The sequence below is a fragment of the Centrocercus urophasianus genome, unplaced genomic scaffold (assembly GCF_019232065.1).
Source record: "Centrocercus urophasianus isolate 14NV4802_14NV808 unplaced genomic scaffold, USGS_Curo_1.0 seq_18, whole genome shotgun sequence".
NCBI classification, from domain to species: Eukaryota; Metazoa; Chordata; class Aves; order Galliformes; family Phasianidae; genus Centrocercus; species Centrocercus urophasianus.
Window position 1 is genome coordinate 21,980,700 of NW_024884733.1, and position 24,088 is coordinate 22,004,787.

Genomic DNA, 24,088 nt, shown 5'->3' on the forward strand with positions numbered 1-24,088 from the left:
TAGTCCGTGATGAAAAAAAAAAAATCAGAAGTTGTCATTTTACCATATGCTGTGATTATTCAGTTGCATCCTCTGGATCTCTCCAAAATCTTTTCCTAGTTTTTCACAGTGGCCTCCAACCTCTCTCATCCCCTGCTTGTGCCTTGAGCTTCTTTCCAGGAGCAGCAAGATAGAAACCATTCCTTTCTGGACTAATCTGGGGTCATGGGACTAATGATGGAATACCAAGTACTGGTGACACAATACTCCATGGCCACCATGTCTTCAGTGGCATGGCTCAGGTTAAGTTTTTCTTTTTGCATCTGCAAAAAAAAAAAAAAAAAAAAAAAAAAAAAGCATACTACTTCATAAAGTGCCTCAACAGTTATCCACAGAGTAAGGCTGTGCAGCTAATACCCTCTGAAAGCACTAATGTGTTAAATGGCAGCAGGGACAGGAAGTGATCAGTGTTAATCCACATCAATGTGCTTAACTGTTACAAGGAATAGAAATGTCTGCATGGAAGACACTTCCTCTGAGAGCCCCCTTTCCTGAAGCAGAAGCACACAACCTTCCAGCATGCTTTCCCACCAGCATAATTGCTCACCAACTGCTTTCTCAAATCAATTACATTGTCTCAGCATTAAAGGATGGAAGGCAAAGTAGACCAACTTTCTGTTTATCTAGGCACGCTGGCAGGTAACAGTCATATGCTCTGCCATCTGTACTGCAAGCTTTATCTTTTATCCAATCATAACAGGTAAAATGCCATTGGTATAACTGAATCTGTTCATTTAGTTAGGGAAGGAGCCAGAATATGCATGCGTTCCCCCCCCCACCCCCCCAATCTAAAAGGGAAGCAGAGATGGACACTCTTGCCCTTTTAAAGCATTTGGCTTTTCAATAGATGGGCAACTTGCCCTGGCTTGCTAATGTGGGATCTGCTCAATGCAAGGCTGAAAAGGTTCCATCCCTTGGGATAGCATTGAACCGCTGATGAACATTTGGTGGCCTTTAGCAGAAAGGATGTGATTTCTGCCAACGGGATCCCAGAAGGCTGGCAAGGACAGGCATCACAATCCAGGCACTTCAGAAGGCCTGTACTGGATACATGAGCTTGCTGACTACCTTGCTCCAGTCTTTCCCCCTCCCCCCTCCTTTTCCATTAGTATTTTTAAAAACTACAATTATATTTTCAAATGTCAGGACTGCATTCAAGAAAGCCTGGAAACTTTCAAACACGCAGGGTACGTTAAGAAAGCCTTTCTTCTAATACAAAGACTGCTGATCTGGGTAGGTTTCTTCTAAAATTTGACATTATTTGAAAATTTGTGACTAAAGGTGCTTGAAACCACTTTGAAAGCATGCCTGTAGGTCACTATTGGAGTCATCCTTCCACCCTTCTCAAAAACAATCCAAAGCTGATTTTCTAGAAAACAATTCAAGTTCTCTCTTTTCCAGAGCAGACCATTTATATCAACACTCACACTTACCCTCCCCTTCAGATACCCTCACTGAACACTAGGACTTATTGCTTCTTATGTTACTACATAGATTTAATTATTTAAATCATAATTGACTGCAGCTGAAACCTGACCTACGTCAGGCAGGAACATCCAGCAGACATATTAGTCTTTAAAATGGCTATCTTCAGAGAGTCTCAAAGGAGCAACACCACTCTCATCGACTGCAGAGGGGCTTAGAGTTTTTTTTGCTGTTGTTTGTTAGTTTTTTTTAAATTTGGAGCAGAGGTGTTGTGGTGGTGGGGGTGCTGCTAATCGCATTCATTTGGCACCCCAGACCAAAACTCCATTCCTCCAAAATTCTGCCCAGCCATAACTGCATCTTAAAAATAGAGTACAAATACTTGTCACATAAAAAAAAGTTTTGCTGAGAAATATCAACACTGTGTACTGTGCATTTCCAGCCGAACTGCCATCAGGAGTATGCTTTTTGGTCTGAAATAGTGCCAGAAGCTTTTCGGTACATGTTTCTATATATTTTCCCAAGACTGTCTTCAAAGATTGCTCTGTGAGGCTTCCCTTTGTATACAGCTGCACGGTTAGACCACAATTCACCATTATCCAAGTGAACAGTGATGTTCTGCTGCACTGGTGAACTGTCAAAAGAAAAAAAAAAAAGAAGAAATAATGATCAAATGAGATAAATGAGAGGAATTAGAAGTACAAAGCCAACAGAAATCCGAGCGTAAAGCTGCTAACTACAGATTACCTTTCACAAATAGAAACAAAATCTGCACTGCAGCTATTCTTCAGAAATGGGAGCCCACCCCACATTTTTCATTCACACACAGTCTCCCTTACCTGACCATGTGCACTTGATAATACCTCCCAAAAAGAAGGAATTAATTCTCAAAGAGCATGCAGTCATTATGCTGTATTTTGATAGGCAGTGTGACTAGGCACTGAGCCCAAGCAAGAGCAACACAGTTGGATTTCTGTGTCCTTTGAAGGTCAAAATGCAGCTATTTCAATATGAAGACAATCTATCAGGGGTATATTAGATTACTGTGGTTGCAGCAGTAAAGTGCTCTATCGGAAGCATCTTGGATTAAATATTCTACCAAACACATTATGACATAATGGCAATCAAGTGCTCCCTTTTCCACCCCATCTTATTTGTCACCATTGCAAGAACAAACGCAGTCTGTTTACTTTGAGAAATTATTTTCCTTATCTACAAAATAAAATTTATTCTCTGAAAATCATTACAAAACATTGACAGATCCAAAGCATGTATATCTAAACTTCCTGACTGTGTGCCTTCTCTTGAGACACTCAAAACAAAGGATCGTGTTATATAAGGAAGTGAGCCATTTTCCTGTAATACAGCATGAAACAAACAGATGAAAAATCAACAGAAAATAACTACTGAGGTGACATTTGTCACATATGCTCAAATATTTAGGCACTTATGACACTTAAACATTAGGACTGAGTTTCCTTCAGCCTTTCAGTAAGGTTCTCAGTCTAGGAAAAGAAATGGGAAAAGCAAAGATTGTGGTGACCATTCTCATTTGGGAAATGGCTTACATTTCACAGGGAAGTTTTAGACTGTGTTACATAATTTGTTGATCTACTATCATCAAGCCATTGCTCAAAACTTTGTACTTAAGTTTGTACCAGTCAGCATATATAATAGAATTGGAAGAGGGCTTGTGTCACAGGACTCACAAATACTTGTAGAAAGCTGTTTTAAATCATAAGGTTTTCAATTTAAGAAAGAAAAACATGAGCCAAGAAGATCAGTAGTATGAGTTTGCTTTTTTTTAATTCACAGATCTAAGCTTCTCCTCACCCACAGAAAACAAAAGTAGTATTATGCTGATATCAACTAATACCTCATTTAAAAAGATTTCTATAAGCCTGCAATATCAAAGGAGGAGGAAAGGTCAGCTTCCCACTTTTGCAGATAAAGCCTGAACATTTTAAGTCAGCCAACAGCACGAGGAAAATTTAAACCTACTCATCATCCTGGAGAGTGTGATCTGCTCACTACTGTTTGGAAGCAATGAAACCAAACGGTAAAAATCAATAGAAAAGTTATATTGGTCTACGTTAAATGTAGACAAGTCAATGCTCTGGGCACCCATCAATGACTGAACTTTTGCCCCCTCATTTCCCCAGTCTGGGTCACTTCAGTTTTGACACAGAATTCTCAATCCAATAAATAAGGACAGAATTTGCAAATATACATAAACAGCTCTGGCATCATTTTCCTTGGAGCTCATCTCCTGTAGTCAGCTTTGTACTTTCATTTTCATCTACTGAAAGCTTAATCTACAGAGAGACACTCAAAATCCAACCAATTTAACTGCAGAAAAATAAACTCTCTAAGAACAACAGCAACTTCCACAAACTCCTTATTCTGCTTCTGGCAAAGAATTGAAAGCATGCATGCTTTAGCTTTGTTTTAGTCCTTGCACACCAGATGCTTAGCACTGGTGTGGACACAGAGCCAACCTAGAGAAGAGTCCCCTCTCTGTCTTGACTGGAAACGAACTGACAACCTGAGCTAAACAATCTGGGAATTACACTCACAAATCATATTAACAGCAGGATTTCTGCACGCAACTCCCTGCTCTGAAATACCTGTCAGATGCTTTTGTTCCGTCATACATCTCCTTTAAGAGTCCCAGAAGTTCTTTTCTGAGTGAATCATATACTAAATATTTCACAAAACATGGACCTCTTCCTTACTCCCAGCGGTTCTGAATCACCTGCTTTACTGCCAACGTTTGGTTGACAGAACCATGTCCTTCTGTGAACTCTGTCTCCGTCCTTGTATCCTGTTTATGAGCGCTGTGGTGAACGCTCAGCAATCAGACTGTCCTCGAGTCCTTTTATGCCTTGCCCTTCAGTGAATGGGATTAGTGCTGCTGGCCTCTCAACCCAAGGAATGGTCTTTTCCCAAGCTGAATGCCACATTTCATAACCCATCACTTCTTGATTCTCTAGTATTAGGATTTGTTTCTTCTCTTGTTCCGTTGTCTGCAGTCTCAGCATCAATCTCAAACTCCCAAAGCTGCCTCAGAACAAAAACTTGCACTTTCTCAGAAACACATCCTACGCAATTTAATTGCAGCATCTCTCTGCACAAAGGAGGCAAAAAGGCTACACGCAGAATACAAGAGTGAGCTCAGGTAAAGAAATACTAACAACTTCTGCAGCAGCTCCACATCCAGGTGAAAACCCAAGACTAATTAGATCCCTTGCACAGAAGAAGATGCAAATTATGGGAATTATAAATCCAACAACTAAATGAACTTTTTAAAGCACACTCATCATAAGTCAAAGTTACCCCTAGCTGCACACTGAACTACCCTCCTTTTCATGGAATACAGAGATGATTTGGGAAGACTCTGTTAAAAACTTTGCAGTACATTTAATTAGCAAAGTAAAACCTCTTTTTGCCCACTCTAGTGTCAAGCTCTCTCCAATTCAGCACCATAGTTCTAGGAGTTCTACCATAAAGAAAAACAGAACCCACACAACCCTAGAAGCGCTCTGCATTATTTTATACCTTTCCTTCAGCAAGTACACAAACAGTAATACAAAATAACGTGCACATACATAGAGCTTATCAGAACTGAGAACTTATACAACAGAAGTGGACAAAAGAATCAAATCAACTGGTGCCTTTTAAGTAACATTTTCAAAAGAAAACCTAGTTATAAGTGTGAGGGCAGCAAACAATAATTAACTTATAGAAGCAAGGTGTTCAAAATATCTTCTGAAATATGAAACACTGAATTACTAGACCAAGTCCTATGTATTTGCACCAGTTTTTTATTATTTATTTATTTTAAGATGCTCCTCTTTTCCAAGCATTTATTTTGGAAAAAAAAAAACCAAATAACCAAATTATCCACAAGTCTTATTAGTGAAGAAGCTTAAAATTACTTTTGCATTCCTGTAACTTTAAGATAACCAAACAGCTACTTTTTAAGTTTCAGTTATTTACTCATCCACTGATAAAATCCAACAGCTTCTGCCCACGGATCATTTTTATGACCAAATCCAGTAACAAAAAAAATCGGAATTTAACAAAGATTATACTGACACAAAGCCAAACAGAATGAATGGTATAATGATAGTTAACTGTATTTTCCTTTTAGACAAAAAACCTTGCTAAATCTAATATGACACAGCTCAAAATAGGAAGAGAATTTTTTTACCGTTATCTAAGGGGCAAAATAATGATGGTTCAACCCCCTACCTGCTCTGCAGATCACTTAAGGATAAGTGTGCTTTATGTGAAGATTGTCTTGTCTTAGTCAAGTTTCCTTTCAATGAGTTACTTTCATCCTAAAAAAAAAAAAAAAAAAAAAAAAACAAAAAAAAACAACACAAAACACAGAAATCAAATTCTCATTACCTTGGTTTCTGATTACAATGATCTCATTTCAAAAATACTTTCTTTCCACTCAGAAAACTATTAAAGTGCTTACATTTCTTGGGGGGAAAAAGGGACAAAGTGTAATGAGCCAAATGCTATTTATGAACATTTTTAATTAAGTTCAGCGCAACTCAGCTAATAATTCTCAGGTAATAAACTGGAAAGAATTTCTAGACATTGTAGACCTAAAGAACCATGCAGACAGCATAAGTTTCAATAACCCAAAAACGTGGGTTAAATGCTATGAAACCTGCTGCTAACTGCCTTACTTTTGTTTCTTGCAAAAGATGGGAGAAAGAACAAAAACTTACTGTTAACAGCTCTGCCACTAAGCTATCATTATTCACGTAATGTATTTTAACAGATGTATTCTACACATCTGTACATTTTCCATTCCATACACAGGGCAGAGAACATGCTTAAATGCTTATTTACCCCTCTCAGGTATGTATGAGATAGAATAACTCTTTTGAAATAAGCTAGCTGCCCACCTGAGGTAGGATGGGAGAAATTTCATCCACACAAATACAACCATGTTCACTCTGCTCTGAAAGGCAAGGACGCTACTGAAGGGAAGGGATTCAGAGATGTTTGTAGCAGAAGCTAATTGATGCAAAGATTAGCAAACAATAATTACCTTTCACACTACATAAGAAATAACTTGAAAACAAAATTGTGAAGTTAAAACAATCAAACTTGTTGCTAACACAAGCCTGGGAGAAAAGACAATAAATAGAGTAGTAGACAGCAAGAAGATGCAGAACAAGCTGAATGACAGGAGTGTGGATGTGGAAAAATCTACCACAATTTATTGCATTGCAATACAGGTAATAAGCATGTTTGTAAACAGGAAAACTCTTCCTTCAGCAGTCACAGGCTACAGAGTACTGAATAAAGATAATGGGGTACAGCAGTAAATAAAACTCTTCAGCATTTGCCAGAGGCAAACTATGTTCTGGAAAGCAAAAAAAAAAAAAAAAAAAAAAGGGAATATTATGATACTGCCAGAATGTCACAGTGGAAAGCTACAGCAGACACCCTAAGGAACCTGCAGCAGAGCTTCGGTCACACTATTTTTACAGAGCACTATGGAAACAAAATTTTGGAAAACACAGATAGATGCTTCTGGGAATGGTTGTTTAGCATTACGTTCTTCAGAATAGAACACTAAGAGAGATTTTTTTTTTTTTAACCTTTCAAAGTTTGGAAGAGCACCCAAACTGGAGCCAGAAATCCACTCACCCCATTGCAAGTACATAGAATCACCAAGGTTGGAAAAGACATCTAAGATCATCCAGTCCAACCATTCACTGACCACCAGTATTTCCCACTAACCCATGTACCTCAGTACAGCATCTAAATGTTTCCCTACACTTCCTCTGCTAAGCCCTCACTTTCAAGATGACCCGTTTACCTCATCCATCCACTGCATAACAGCACAGTCTAGATTTGTCAGCTCACAATATCATCATTTTCGGATATGAACTGAGGAAGATACAACACAAACTGGATCAATCAATCTTAGCTTGCATAAGAAAAACCTTTTTCATGGTTGAAAATGAAAAGCACATCAACTAAACTGAAAATAAAGATTGACCAGAAATGAGAAAATAATCAGATTGAGACAGCACATAAGCAACACAAGTCGCTGCCCATGATGGCTACAGATGGGGAAATAAGTAAATAATCAAGACTTCAGAGCCAAGGCAGATGTTCTTCAGTACATCATGCAGCAACAAGTCAAGACAACAACCCTTTTCTTTTTTTTTTTTTTGCCCCAGGAGTTAATGGTAGTTATTGCATCTCTGTCAGCAGAGTTCAATTGTTGGTGCACTACTGGTACACCTACTTTCTCTTCATGGAAATGCGAGGTGGGGAGACTAAGGCTTCCCCATCCTTTATCATGCCTCCTATATACACAGTAAACTCTGGCAGAGGGGTGAGGTGGACTGCTGGGGACAACACTCCTTTTTCTAAGAAAGCTGAAGCAAAGAAAAAAGATCTTTCCCCACTTGAGGGGTTCATCTCTTTGAACCAATCAATAACATCAGTGCGGTAGATTGTCAGACAAAAAAAAAAAAATTCAGAGCTCCTTATCTCTACCTTACCTACTCTCACCCTTATATCCTTTTACCTTTCCTTTACCTCATCTCAGACTTAAGACCCCTAAATTCTCTGCAGATGAACAATATTTTACAAATGCTCTGCTGAGAGAAATCCTGTGCCAGGAGTGGGTTTCTCAAAATTGCAGTGGCAAAAAATGACTGACTAAAATCAGACTTCAAAATTCCATCCGACTCAAGGACAAAGCATTCTGATCCCAGGCTTAATAATGTTAGATTTCATTTAGAGCCAGGTAATTAAAGGGAGGGAAAAAAAAAATCCACAAACAACTGGAGAATAATATTAGCTCTACAAACAGCTGGACACCAGCAGCTGTTTATGTGCAGATGCACAACATGTTAAGCCACGGTGTTCTATAATAGATCGCTAACATTTTTTGCTTACAGTGAAAACAGTGGAATCAGATATAAAGAAAATGTAATTGTCCTCTATACCCTTATGAGGTTGCCACCTGTCCACAAGAGCTTCACACAAGAAGGCTACTGAAAACAGTGAGAAAGAGTTCAGCTTACTTATTAAATTCACATTTCTAAATCAAATGTGCCTCAAAAAACATCACCGTAATAAATTCAAGAGTATAAGCACAATTAGTTCTCTTCCTCAGTCATCTTGGAAAGTAGAAAGGACTTAGTATTCAAACTTACAAACACTAGGCGCTGTCTAGCACTGTGTGTCCTTAAAATATTTTTCACTCTTTTATGGATCTCATCTCCATTTGCTGGTGGAGGCCAACCAGAGTTGAATCTGCAAGAGGAAAAAAAAAAAACAACCACAAAAAAGAAGAAATATTTGCAAGTTGAAAAGCTCTAACATACTTTTCCCTTTGATTTTTATTTTATTTTCTAAAAATTACAAAGCATGCATAGCTTCCTTCTATTTGGAATGTACGCAATGTTCAGATTTGATTCTTTTTTTCCTCTGGAGTACAAGGAAATAAACATTTTGAAGCACTGCATAAACAACATGCATCTACAATTCCAGCACAGGATACAAAGCACAGAAAACGATGATTTTGTAACAAGTAATATTTTTGCAATGTCTGTTTGTCCCTACAGAAGAGAAAAGCTATACAGTCATGCTATTCCCAGTGATCAGGTTTCGTTTTTCTCTTTTTAAAGCAAATACTGCACACATTAAATTCTTTCCACTGGAATAAATCAACAGAAAGATAACCCCAATGCAAATAGGAAAGCCCACAGAGTTCAAAAAATGCAAATTCACAATCCTGACTTCATAGGAGGGAGCTACATATTAAGGTTTTTTTTTTTTTTTTTTTATAAAAAAAAACAAACATCAAAAATAAAAATAGTTTGCTTGATTTGGGCAACTTAAAACCCACAGTCACTTTTGGATCTTCTTTTACATTTTGCAGAACTTTTCTTCACCAGTTTATTCAAGAAAGAAAAAAAAAATAAGGTTCTCATCCTTCTCAGCAAGCTCAGAAGCTGGCAAAAATTTCACGTTATTCTCAGACTACTGGAGGATGCAATCAAGATTTTAAGAATAGGGTTATTTACACTCCAACCTCCAGACTTTAGTACACTCAAATATGTATTAAAACCAACCGACAAACAAATGAGAAAACACTAAGAATGAATTCACTGGGGAAAAATGAGTTGGGAGTGTAACGTGTAAGTAAAAACATCATCAGAGCAAATAGAAACAGGGTGCCAGATCAGGTTCAAGTATCTACATTTCAGTGTTTCCTAGCATCCAAGAAACTGACTTGCACCAAGAAAATAACACAAAAACTCGTGCTAAATATGAATATTATATATATATATAACATATATGTACATATATATATACATACATATATATATTCATACATATTCATATATACATATATGAATATAAGCAGCCAGCTGTAGATCAGCTGGACTGGGGCTGTGAGCCTTTCTGTCCACTTCTCATATCTTCTGTTATTATACAACCATACAAGAAGAAAGTGAGCAGTTCTCTGCCTTTGCTTCTTTCCTTGTCCCGTGTATAATTAACGCAGACTCAGTTACTGTTTACCTCTCCAAAATCTCTCTATTCTAAACAACCCCAATATCTTCAGCCCATTTATGAGTTTCCTTAAATCAAATCATCTATTTCTGAACAATTCTATTTTTCTCCAAGAAAGAGTGCCAATAAATGGCACAATATTGTGAGGATGAATCATATAATCTATAGGGGGGATCTATTTTCTGGATTTCTAATGACATCCAACAGAGTTTATTGTTGGTTCATTACAGGCAAGGGTTTTCAGAGAGCTGGCTATAAGAACATCCATATTAGCATCCTAAACATTTTCAATTAATTTCAAATCCAACAGCATGTATGGCAAATCCATACAGTTCAATTACTTTACACATAGAATGCAAGGATCTGTTGCATTAAAAGTCCTCACATAATTTTTCCTACAAGAAAGCAAAGTAATATGTGTGAATTTTGTTTAGAAAGCATTGCCTTTAAAGAAAATAGAGGTCTAAGTCATTTAGGCAGGCAGGAACATTCACTTCTTAATGAAGCCAAACTCAGTTTGCTGGACAGCATTATGAAGTGTGTGCTGTATCACCAGCAACATTTTGAACAAAACCCCAACCCCGTAGTCATGCTAAAGCACACTACTTCAAATGTGCTTCACTACATCAGATCATGCAGGAATGAAAAAGCTCTTAAAAACGTCTCTAGGCTTGCAATTAGCCCTTACAAACACCAATATTATAGAACATCCAAAATGCATGTTTAAAAATCTGCATTCGAGATGCAGTGAGTCTTTTTCAATTTTTAGGAAATGAAAGCTAGAGTCATGAAGTCATGGCATTTCCCTCGTATTTATACAGTGGCTGCTGTTCTTCCAAATCCAGGTTGCTGGCAGTGAGAAGTTGGAACAGATTACCTTGGGGAAATAAATTTTATGAAATTCCTATGTAAGATTTCACATCATTGTTATTAATCTCAAATTTACAAATATCCTTGGAGATATGTGCATTTACTTTTGAAAAAAGAAAGCACAGTTTGCTACTATATTCACTTAGAAAATATCTGGCTACGTTTGCAAGAAGAAAATCAAATTACTTAAATCAAGAACTATTAGATTTCCTTCTCCAGGTGATTTCATTGATCAATCCACTAGTGTGCGCTGTGGTATAAGAAATGTTGGCCACTCACATACATCCCAAACTGAATTTATCAAGGGAAAAATAGAATCAAAACCTTAAGTATGATTAAAAGCAGTATCAGCTTATTTTAATTAGTTTTGCTAGTATTGTCACTGTCTAATTTTAGTAATAACTGCTGAATCTAAACTACATTTAAAATCATAGTGTCAATATTTACATCCACCAAAATGCATACTGAAATTCCTGCCTTGAAATGTAACACCCATCATCTGAAGTAAAACCTATTTATGATACGGTAACTCTCCTTCTGGAAATGTTTTAAGAACAGGCATTAGAGCACAGCGTCTTAAGCCATAAACAACAAGATTCCATTTGCCTAACATGACTAATACCGTGTTTCTAAAAAGACTGGTTACTTATTTATGTGATTAAGGTGTCAGTATTGTACTGCAACACTGGAAGGAAAGTCATTTCACTTCAATGACTGTTTGTCCTGATAAACAAAATAAACTTCTATAGCTGTATTCTTTGTCATACTTTCAATTTTCTCTGGGACTTGCAAACATTCTGCAGTTACATCAGTTTAAATTGTTTATTGATTCCAATAGATTGTATAAACACTTTGGAAATATAGCTCAGTGACCTAGAAAAAGCCAGATCAATCAGAGAACTTCTCAAGATTAATTTCAAAGATGTTGTGTTGAGTACAATCAAGGAAACAGAACCATTTTCCCTCATAATGTGACTAAAGGCATTTATACTCTTTATGAGATAAGGCTTTTTTTTTTTTTTTTTTAAAAGGTCATGCAGACATCTACCTTGATAGAACAAAAAAGAAGCCAAGCACAGTTTAGATCTTGTGTTAAAGATTAAAGCTGTTTTTTGTTTTGTTTTGTTTTTGCATAGAATTCTATCCATTAGGACGAAATACTCCATTAGAAATACAAACAGAATACATCCATCCACCTACTCTAGTGAAACAGCAGCTTGCAAACTTGAGAGCAGTAATAAATAGGAATTTTCAAATGTCAGACAATCCAATCGTTCATTGGCACAAAGCAAAAATGTTAATATCGCATTTCAGCAGGAGATACTAATACATTTCAGATCGGTAGAATTAATGCAAAAAGCCTGCTGCAGAATATTTGCAATGCCTATCGTGACCCCTTCCCTCACCATCACACCTCCCAGCCTTGTGAACAACTCTGTGCATCTGGCCTCCATGAAGAATTCATCAGCTTCAAAGACACAGACTTCATGCTGAGCAAAACCACATACAAGGACAAACTATCAGAGGATAGAAATCAATGAAGTACTGTGGTACCAGATTCACAATTGGAGAGGATGTTACTGTAATTGGGGGGGAAAGGGAGAAAAATAACTCTTAAGCTAAATATAACCTTGAAAATAACAATCTTACAAGAATTTGTGCGTGGAGCAAAAGAGATTCTCAGAAAACCCAAATATATTTAACTCTGAAATGGATAAAAAGAGTCACAGACTTTACAATCAGGATATTTATGAGCGTGCACAGAAAGTGGAGAAGTTACTTTATACTTGCTCAAAAAGACGTAAAGTAGTAATCTAGCAAGATGAACTTAGTTCTCAATATATACTGGTCTGCAATGGAGGCACAACAGAGTAGCTGAGCTGCACTTAATTGTTCTACTGGTCTACTTCATAAAGGATACAATTTTGTTTTGCCTTCTCTTAAAATACCTGATGGCTATAAACCTTAGTACAAGACGTACAAGTGCAAAAGTGTTTCAGAGACTATATTGGTACACACATTTTCATTACAATTCATAAAAGAGAAACAATATGAAAATCCTTACATTCTCACAATATTTGAAGTGAAGGAAGTATGCTGCTTTCACAATGCCAATATACCTACTACGAAGCAGAAACCACTACACACAGCCAATGCCTTAAATCAAAGAACAGTTTCAGCATTTGGAAGCAGAAGCTGACAGTTGCTCTTCTGCTACAGTAAGAAATAAAAGGAAAAGAAAAACAAACAAAAACCACTAATAAAAAAAAAAAGCAACTCCTTCTAAAGAGTTTCTCTCATTTCCAAAAGCACCATTTACTGTTACAACTTCAGTGCAGAGATGTAAAATTCACAGATGCTTTCTTTTCCCCTCCTAAGCTTCAGCTCTGGCCTTTAAAACTGGGGCAAGAGAAATCATCCTCATGTATTACATGAATTCCAAAAGGCAGACAATTTCCAAGCTCAATACTGCAGCTCAAGATCTCAACCACAGGCCCAATAATATCATCAAAAGTTCTAGGCATTCTTGCTCTAGATGTTTAAGATGTCACTAATGGGCTGAACTTTCTTGTACTCTTTGGCAGCTTTCCCACTTCTTTGTATATGTTTATTCATAGGCAAAAGTTTTGACATCAGTCACTTTCAAATTTACCTACTGAGAAATGAAGTTGATAAATAGTATTGAAGTTGGTTAAAAACATGAAACAAGGCTTCTGTACTACACAGTCTTTGCAATGTATGGTATAGAATAACTGATCCATGAGTGCTGCTCCCAGAATTCAACTCAGAGAACGCAAAATAATGAAAGGGTCCTCAAAAGGTGAGAATGATAAATCCCAAAGCTTTGAGAACTACTTCACTGTGAAACTGAATTCCAAAACTTCCAAAATATTTGGCTAAAATCAAGCTGGAGACTGAGTCGCAGTCTCTTCCCAGAGCAAGCCACCTTCTGAGAAGTCTGCTAAATTATTTAGAGTTCCAATTAGTAGCAGAAAGCTCTCAGAATTTAAACATTCATTCACACAGAAGTAAACCTTGGGTTAGGATGCATTCTGCTTTCTAAAATACAGGAGGGTAAACTACCTGCAGTCGGGATGTAGTAGGATCCAGTATGGTGGCATTTCATGCTGATATTTCCCTAGTACTAGGAAAAAGACGATAGAAAAAGATGGTAGAAAACCAGTATAGGAATATTATAGAAGCTATCTGATCCAAGCAGTTAACCTCTGTCTTGCTTCAAACAGAACTTAGACTTCTGTTAGATTTTACAGTAGGTAAGATCACATTTCAGCAGAGCAACCAGAATCTCAAAAAGACATTGGAATGGCCTTTGCTCTGGAAGTGATTACTTTTCAGATCAATAAAAAAATCCCTTGATCTCAAATGCATGAGAAATAACTTTGTTTCTCAACATAGGAGAAATGATCAAATACTGCTATGACTGTTGTAGTCTCTAGAGAAAAGAATTTCTTTTGTGCCATCATATAGCTCCATTCAGAGGACTTCTATCACTAGCCTACTTTTCTTTACAGAAGGATGACTTTAGCTTTGTATTTTGCTGCAGATTTCAGTGCTGCAAGGAAGGCTAAGCTTGCAAGTCCCCAAGAAAACCACCACCCTCTAGGCATGTATGACGATATACAGGCACTATGAAAGCAAGCACTGAAGTCAAATTTTCCTCTTCTACAGCAGTTCTAATGCTTTCACAAAGCATCTATGCACAAACAACCAGCCTGTGGGGGCAAATAACATTTTAACCACATTGATTGAAGCTGGGCAGACATCATAAGCAGGGAAGAACATGCATGCATCATTGCTCTGCATAGGAAATAAAAATCAAAATAGGGCATGAAGATGCACAGCCTCATCACTCTATTTTGATTCAGTTTGCAACACAACAAATGCTTTCCTGCAGTGACCTAAATAATGAAAAGTGTAAAAATAAAATATGAAAAATAAATATTCAAAACTTTGGAGCCTTATCCAACATTAAAACTGTTTACAGTTCTGTTATTGGCTCAACTTCAGTGGAAAAGGGGAGAGCATTGATTTGAGATCTCTCAAAAAGGCTCACATGAAAGAAATGGAAACTGCTACAAAGGATGCAAGATTCCCGAGGGGGCATTATGCAAGACCCCAAACTTCTGCATCACCAAAAGGTATTGAAGTGGCTTAACAACTATTCAGCAGGTTTATGAGGAAGTACTCTCAGAATGACAGACATTCACTTCATGCTCACTTCAAAACAAAAAAAAGGAAGTAAAGAAAGGCTGAGGTAAGTTGCCAAGTTTTGTATTGACCATGGATTGATCAGATGAATAAACAGTATGTATATGTGAAGCTGTTTGTCTTTGTAATTCAAAATAAGATTGAGGAAATAACAATCAAATCACTGTCAGATAAGATATCATCTTGCAAATACTCTAAAACTGCCACACATCCAATATTTCTGATTTCCTCTGTATTTCTATAATCTATAAAACAGCATTTGCATGCATTTCCAAACATTGACCTCTGATCCATGCTTGTCATTCCAACTACACGTCTCTGCATACAGTCAGCTAAATCCATTGTTACCTCAGCAGCATGAACACAAAGATCAAACTTTCCAAAATATACCCTTTACTTCCCCCCCCCTTTTTTTTTTTTTTTTTTTTTTTTTTTAAAAATGTCAGAAGTAAATACCCAGGTCTTTAACATAAAAAGATGCTACATCTCAGAAGAGCTAAGAATATTAGTTCTAAAGAGAAAAGAAACTTCAAAAGGCACTTATCTCTTCTGGAGAGAGGGGCTGGTAATGAGAAAAGGCAAGAACATTCAGATGGTTTTACGATGACTTGGAGAATGACTAACTTGCTGAGTAACAGTGGCTCACAACACACAAGATTTCCTTGCTATCAATAGAAAAGACTTTGTCATCTTTAAATACAGTCATTAAATAAGCAAATAAACAATCACCATTACAATCTCTTACCCAGACATAGTTAACTAGTGCACAATGTAAGAAGAGGGGATTGACCACATGAGAGAATGTGGGGACGTAGACAAGATGATAAGAAAAAAAAACAACCGAACAACACACTTTCTCCAAACCCAAACACATCCTGATTTTCACATAACAGCTCCCAGGAAATACTACTACACAGAAGAACAACCAAGCAAGTTTTCAAGCAGAGAAAGATGTTAAACCACCAACTTGATCTGAATTCTAAAAAAAATTCAATCCCCACCTGCCATCTGTCATTTTTCTTTTTAAAAGGAGAAAACTGAGATAGATCTCCTTTTTTGGAGGAAAAATAAAGTATTAGAGTGTGTGTAGGCTACAAAACACACCCTTTGAGCACTCACTAAATGAGGTACCAATGGTAATAAGGAGAAAAGAATCAGAAATGATTGTGAACAGGCTGTCAGAACACATACACAAGTATGGCTTTAGATAAACACTTCAGAATCAAGGGATAGGACATCAGTTTGATCCCAAGCACCTTCAAATTGTTTTAGGTACTTGGTTATTTAGGCCCAGATTTGCATACAACTTTTCTACCCCTAGAAAGTCATCTAGTAACCTATTAAGCCAAATGTATAGCAGGAACATCATGTACCCAGGACACATTCTACTTAGCAGCAAGTAGGGAATACTCTCCTTGCAGGATTGGAGTGCGTAAATATGAAAAAACTGCTTGTTGAAATTTCTTCTGTTTCACCCTCTCAAGACACTGGAACTTCTATGCTTGCTCTACATACTCACCTAAGGATTGAAATCCACCAAATTAGGGGATATTAATATTAGAGGACTAAAAAAAATATATGTATATATATTTTTTTTATATATATACAGAAATGGATATACACAGAATTGCTACAGAGGCCAATACTTCAGCTTAAAATAAAGCAGAAGGATCACCTCAGTCTGTAAATATACTAATTATATGAAAGTTGGCCCATGGACATTACTCAAACTAGTCACATATTTGACTACAGCACAACTAGAAGTACACACTTACAAACGCTATGGTGAAAAGGACAGAAGAAAAAAAAAGGTTTCCAAACAGCTCTAAAATATCCTGCTTAACATATATCTGTATTTGTATTCCTGATAGTCTAATGCCCTTTGAAACATTATTTATTTACCCATTTAAGTTCTCCCTATTTAAGATTTGGTGGACACTGGGGACATGTAATCAGAAACGTTATTGTTTCAGGGGAGGTCAGCAAGAAAGAGGTCAAGGATCCTTTTCATTGCCATATTATTTGTATCGTATTCGTTAAGCAGAGAGGTGATGGCAAACACAGCTCCTGATAAAAATACAAAGTACAAGATAAAAAAATAGAAAATACAAGATAGTTGACAGGGAAAGATCTGTCTTTTCATCCAGTGTAAACTCCAAACACGAAACCTATGGTCATGCAAGTACTGTTAATGATTCCAGAATTTCACAAACAAGAACAAGTTATTACCTTTCCCTTAGAGAAGATCGATTTAGTACAGAACTTAGAGAATGCTTCTGAAATGCTGAAGGTGCTGAATGCACTAATGAACCGCCGGAATGGGCCAGCCTGTTGGGTGAACCAGAGATCACATCCTCACTACAAACATCAGAAGAATTGTCATGGTCTTTCCCATAAGTAGATCTTGCCTGTTAAAAACAACAAGAAAAAACACCAAACCTTGCTAAAATGTAATATGAATATCAAGAGGTAAGAGGTACAGTTTTCTTTTTTAAACTGAAGGGTTACAGGCTTTCCATACATGCAGGAATATCCACCTGCTGGGGAAGAACAAAGATCCCCATTTTACAAAAGGAGCCCTAGTTTGAACTAGGAAGTGCTCCCTGCTGGTATCTAACACTGTATTACAGCAAAGCCTGGTTTTCAGGCTATCATCTTATTCTGACTGCATAGTGTAAAGTCTCCCATGTCACAGGATCCTCAGAGATTCAGGGTGACACCCAAGAGTCCACACCAATAAACCTCAGACCTCTCCTCAGTCCGGGACCCCTGCTCAGACTTATTTTTTTCATGACTTTTTCTTCCTCCAGGAAAAATTCTCGTCTATCTCCTAGTCAATCTTAACTCTTTCATTTACTCCTTTCATAGCTCCTCTTAATCTGAAATACAGCACGCAGATGTCTCCATGGGTTACCCTGGTTTACAACAGAACAAGATAGAACCCTGACATTATCTTCAGATCCACTTTTTGCAAAGCAGCTAAAATATTAATAACTAAATGTGAAATGACAAAATAGTGGCTTGCCATTTGTACTTGAGCTACCTTCGCATAATATTCTGGAAAAAAGTTTGATCTCAGAATGACCAGGCAGATTTCTATAAATTACTTCTAAAGGCTCTTCTACAGTCTTACCACAAGCCTTAATGCCAAAGAGAAGTCCTTTACCTACAGGCATAGACACATCACAGAATATTGTTTCACATCTGTATTTCAAAATAACCCAACAGAGATAAAAAGAGCTATATCAGATTTTAAACATCCTTTGTCTTGTTTTTGGTAGTGCAGTAGACAATTACAAACGTACCTACACAGAACAAACCTCCTCACTCAGAGCTTTCCCCCAAAACTAGTTTCTAAACAGCACTACAGAGTACTCACTTTGGCTTTCTTGGGTCTGTAGCTGCCAAGAAGAGAAAGATCTGGAGAAAGAAAAAAATTGTATACTTCAAGAAATTCAAAAGAAAATTTGAATGCCCTGTTTTATAAAATCTTTTACAAAATAGCTTACCTCTTCTCCCAAACATTAATAAACCAAGTTATTATTACAGACTGTGAAATTCTAAACAGTCTTCCCAGTAATATTTTACTACCTTCAGATGAAAACAATGACCTCACATTTTACTCAATACAGTGTTAATAACATTAAATCAGGGCAAGCACAATCTTCTACATAGACAGAAGTAGTACATTTTGCTAAGCTATTACTTGTCTAAATCAATAAAAAGTAAAACTCTACCAATCTCAAAAAAATCTCATTTACATTACTCTACCTTCCCACACTTTCTGGAACAAGCTTCCCTACCGCCACCTCTTTCTCCTCTAATCACCTCCTTGTTCTTTCCCTCATCACTGGCTCATAAACACAAGTTATGAAGACCACAGAAGCAACAGTGGAGGAACTATTAAATCCACACCAGCTCAGGGTGTCCAACCACTGTCAATATGCACCTCACCCCAAAGGGAATGACAACTAATTATGTCTGCCTTCTTCATCAGTTGTATCAGTCTGCACTGAGCAGCCCTAAAGACAACCCATTATCATCTATCTGCACAAAAGCAAAACCAGACTAAATTGTACTGCAATCACAGGAACTTGTGCTTTATAAAAATTAGAATTGAGCTTCAAAACATAGAAACATGACTAGTAAACCATTTGGATGTTAGTTGTGAGGCAGGTTTCTCTCTCCTAGCCACTGGCTAGATATCATCAACTCATTTGTAAGTACATAACGATACTAGATGATAATAGGTCTATTATATTACCTTGCTACAACAGATTGATAGGCACAATCCCAACAAGAATGAGTAACCCTTTAATATCCTGCACTCAGTACTATTACAAAAAAAAAAAAAAAAAAGAAAGAAAGATTTAAATTTCTTGTTCCACACTCTTTATAAAACACTCAGTTACTCTTGCCAGTGAAAGTGGAAGGAGACACGCAAGCATCCTGGATGCTCATTAACAATTGTAAGCCACAGATCCACTTAAAAAAAAAAAAAAAAAAAAAAAAAAAAAAAAAAAAGCTGATATACACATTATTCATTTTTGAAGCAACAGAGCTCTTGAATTTCAAAATGATCAACATTCCAGGCATGACTAACACACCCACAGCGACTGATGTGCAGATTTGTTCCTCTATGCAACTAATCGAAACAGGTGGACTGGAACAGAGTGCCTGGACTCTGGTATTTTCTGCTCCTACTTTCCTATCATGTAGAACTACGTTCCAAGTTTCCCCGAGGTAAAGAAATATGCAAATCCACCTTTTGCAACAATAGGTTTATTCAGTGCTCTTATTCTTCCTACCAAAGAGGAGCAGGTTTTTCTCCAATAGAGATTGTTTCAAACCAAAAAAAAACCCAAAAAAAAAAACAACCCCCCTGACTAAAAAACTGGAGAAAAAAAAAAAAAAAAAAAAAAAGCATTAAATGAGATAACAGTATTAAATACTGACCACGGGTTACCTTGGACCAAGCTTCCATTGTGCCTTCTTGCAGGGTACAGCGGGCATAAAGCTCAGTTCCAGGACTTGGTTGTTCTACCTGAAGCAAAACTACTGTTAAGAGGTGCAGTATCAGATGTGTTAATTTCTATACATATTTTTAATTCCCTTCCCCTCCTCCCCCCCCCCCATAAGACCACATCCAGTCCTTTCTAAAATCATTTATTCTTATTCAGATACTACTTAAAAATGTGTTCTTAATGTTTATATTATCAGCATTATCGCATATAAACAAAAAGAGTTCTAGAAAGGTCTAGAAAGGCCTGAATGTCACACTGTTCAAAGGAATAAAAAAAGCAGACAGTTTCTCCTTCATCTATAACATCTTTTTGAAGATATCTTTTTAAAGACCATGTGATACCACATATTTATTCCAAAATGTTCAGACCTTACAAAGTGCTACTGTTCCTAGGTTTAAAAAGTTACATTTTAACATAATTTAACTTTAATTGTCAATGTAGTACTGCCAAACCAAGACACCTCAGCAGTAAAGATGCTCTGAAAAGAGCATTCTCACTCTAGAAAGGCCATGATGCCAGGAAGGGATGCATTAAGAGACAAGAATTTTCCTTCCTGTACAAATATAACAGAACAACTGAAATCAATAATCAGTATTTACAGATGTTGTAATTAAACTGTGAACTTCACCTATAGATCAAAAACCAGAAAAAATTGATTAGCAGGAGATAAAAGAAAAATAACAGAGAAAGACAAATTGAAGGCTGATGAATAATTAATGGATTAATAAGACTAATTTGAATTTTAGAAAAACATACCTACAAGTAGAAGAAAACTTTTGAAAGAATTTTAGAATTTGATAAGCTATTACTACTCGTACATAAACAAAAATGAAATAGTGTGACAGGCAAACTAATTAAATGCTAAGTTATCTCAGTAGCTGTGACAAATGTTCAAAATTGTTGAGAAATCGTGTCACAGCACAGAGTCAGAACAATTCTATCTTGGGCCCTACACATTCTCAGCAATATCCTTAAAAAGGAGGATGGCCAAATTGTGACAAAGCAATTTGCAGGAGAACACGTTCATCCAAGAGGCTGGGCAACCTGGACCTGCAAAAAAGCACTTACATGAAGTTTCTTCAAGTAACTACTTAATTTCAGAACAGTTTTTCCACATGCAGATTTTGTTTAAGTGCTAAATGCAGGCTGGTTATCAGCTGTAAGTCAAAGTATCAGAGACGTAGCTTTGAGTAAAGCAAGTGTTTCAAAGATCAGAGAATGCTAACAAAGTTGAAAGAGGCAGTGTGTGTGTTCTCAATGTGACTAGACACCTCTTCTTTAAAGTCTTATTCAGGATTTTTTAATACTAATATCAATTACTTCCAAGTTGAATTTATACAGCTATTATACTGTCTACCGTGCTGGAAAAAAAGAAATGGGGCCTCAGAGAATTTAACCAAGATACTCATGAAAGAATTTGATCTTTGTCTATTACTAACAGATAACATTAACTAAAATAAAATTCTTTTATATTTAAATAACTATGTGACAGACTGGAAAGGAGAGAAATTATTCATCTAAACTAACAGATGAATGAATTTTTGGAACAGTATCCAGTGGAAGAACAATGTTTGATCTCAGACTAAACTAGAAGCACTTTGTGGAGAATACAAACCCGTCTAACTACAAATGGAGGTTTATCAGTTTCTCTTCTGAATTCGTAGGGACCAAGGTTTAAGTGGGCAAGTCGTTGCCTGGCTTCTTCTGACAGCTCACACATTCGTCTTTTTGTGTATGGAGATGGAGAACGTGACTTGGAAGCTATGGTAGGCTGCTCATAGTTCTTTCTTGCTACACTGTGCCTGCTTTTCTCAGGTGAAAGCATGTTTTTCTTTGGTAACTTTGTTTGCAGTTTTCCATTTGGAGTTGAGTGATGTACCCAATTCAAATCATCCTAAAGTGAAAAAGAGAAATTATCTGCTTTGACAGCATGCAGAACAAAGACCACTGACAGTAACAGAAACAGGGAACTAATAATTTTAACAGAAATTGATGCTATGTGTCAGCTGAAATTCCTCTCAGAAGACTATAATCAGACAGCAATTTAAAAACCAACAATGTATTTACCATTTTGTCAGAATCCAAAAGGAGGTTAAAACACACATTACCACCTGTTAGAAGTTAAGTGTCTAATACTTCACTCAATTAGTTTGCTCATTCCTTTAGCATACAGAGACTGCAAAATAAAAAAAACAAATTGGGGTTTCTGTCAAGTTCATTTAACATAAGCTTTATCAGCATTGGACATACAAAATTGTGCAGATTTTTCATCTGTTTAAAACTTCTAAAATACATATCTTAAAATTCTTCTCCATTCAGATCATTTAAAGTTGCCTAAAAGTCACAAGAAGTGTAATTGTACTCTGAAATCTATATTTTCTTGGAACACAGTCAATTTACTACTTGAATAGTGTGTCTTAATCAAGAATGTTTTGTACAATAACAAACAACAGCAAAAAAAAAACAAAAAAAAAAAACAGACCATCTTCCCAAGATTATCTTGAATCAGGTGAATCCTTTTGCAAAAGAAGAGAAGTTGCTGTTTATTCGTATTGCTGCCAGTTTACATCCAAAGAGTGTATTTTTTCAGTCAAAATTTACAAAAATCACACCATTTTCTCATACTGCTTTAGAAGTTTATCTCCGAGTCGATGCTGCTTTTAAAATACTCACATTTAACAGAATGGAGGAAAGTTGGGAAACAATCACCCTCAGCAGCTCCCTGTGCACAGTACAATACACGAGTATTTTGTTTGCTTGTTTTTTCACTGGAAAGCCTACTTAACAATTCAGATTAGCTCCTATTCCAAATAATTATCAAATTTGCAGTGACCACTTCAAAAGACTGCAAAACTCACTCCAACACTGAAGTTTTATTTGAAATACATTATCATTCCTTTGCAATTCTTGGCATTAAATGTACATTTAATTACTCTGGAAGCATTATAGGTCAAGGAATTCTAGATTATACAATTCTTATCAGACTACTAAAGTCAGTGGCATATGGATAATTAGGCTTTTAAGCCAAATTTTGCCTAAATTCCCATGTTTCAGAAGCTCAAAAATAAAAGTATGGCAAGATTTTTGTTTTCCAATTAGAAATTACTTTTCAAGCTTAAGTTGACATTATTCTTAAACATGAATGTTGCATGCATTATTTTACTTCAGGAGAACCTAGGAAAAAAATACCTAGCTTACCTTTGTGTCTTCCCTTCCATATATAACAATGAAAACAAGATGAGGTTGAGTGTTTAGTACTAGCATAGCGTGAATCTGGCATCACAAACACAGTTCACATTGCTTTCTTTTGCCTGTACTTGCACTTACACAGCTGGTAGTGAGCCACAATGTGAAACTGTCCCAAACAAAATAGAATCTAACACTCTAAGAATAATTTCAACTTTAACAGAAGAAGACTACATGTTTTCCTGGCTTAAACTAGTTGTAAAATTAAATCCTCACTGTAGTCCATGAAAATTTAATGGAAATTTTGTAACATATTAAATACTTTTAAGGTCATTCTTTAGTTTCAAATCAAGCTGCTTTTACTGAAGCCCCCTTCAATGAGTTTAGTTTTCTACCAACACTAATTTTCATTGTTTCTTTTTTTTTTAAAAAAGAAATTCTTCAAGTGTCTCAGTAATATATTTTGCTAAAATTGAATTTTCTCAGTGAATTAATGAACAATACCATGAATGGATCAAAGTCATCTCGTCCTTTTTGCACACATACCTTCTTAACAATTCCATTTGACTGATGCTGCACCATTTGCAATAAACCAGAGAAGGAGGAGCATGTAAGAGTAACTTTGTGTGACAGTCTGTCCCAGGAAGCTATGACACAAACCAGTGAGATCAGAGAAAAGTGACACAAACTGAACTAATGCATCAGAGAGGGTATTTCTCCCCACTCTTTTCAGCTACTACTTCTTT

The 24,088-nt window shown here is 36.5% G+C and overlaps 1 protein-coding gene across 1 annotated transcript in view; it reads right to left on the reverse strand.

Moving 5' to 3' along the window:
- Positions 1–287: 287 nt before the first annotated feature.
- Positions 288–24,088, reverse strand: part of SPATA6 (spermatogenesis associated 6) — a 36,515-nt gene continuing 12,714 nt past the window's right edge. Inside the window, exons 7-13 of the mRNA XM_042819758.1 lie at positions 21,772–22,050; positions 20,089–20,176; positions 18,512–18,552; positions 17,362–17,540; positions 8,667–8,766; positions 5,719–5,807; positions 288–2,098 (exon numbers count right to left, since the gene is read on the reverse strand). Of these exons, the coding sequence (XP_042675692.1) occupies positions 1,918–2,098; positions 5,719–5,807; positions 8,667–8,766; positions 17,362–17,540; positions 18,512–18,552; positions 20,089–20,176; positions 21,772–22,050 (957 nt within the window). The 3' untranslated portion in view covers positions 288–1,917. The remainder of the gene's footprint in view (positions 2,099–5,718; positions 5,808–8,666; positions 8,767–17,361; positions 17,541–18,511; positions 18,553–20,088; positions 20,177–21,771; positions 22,051–24,088) is intronic.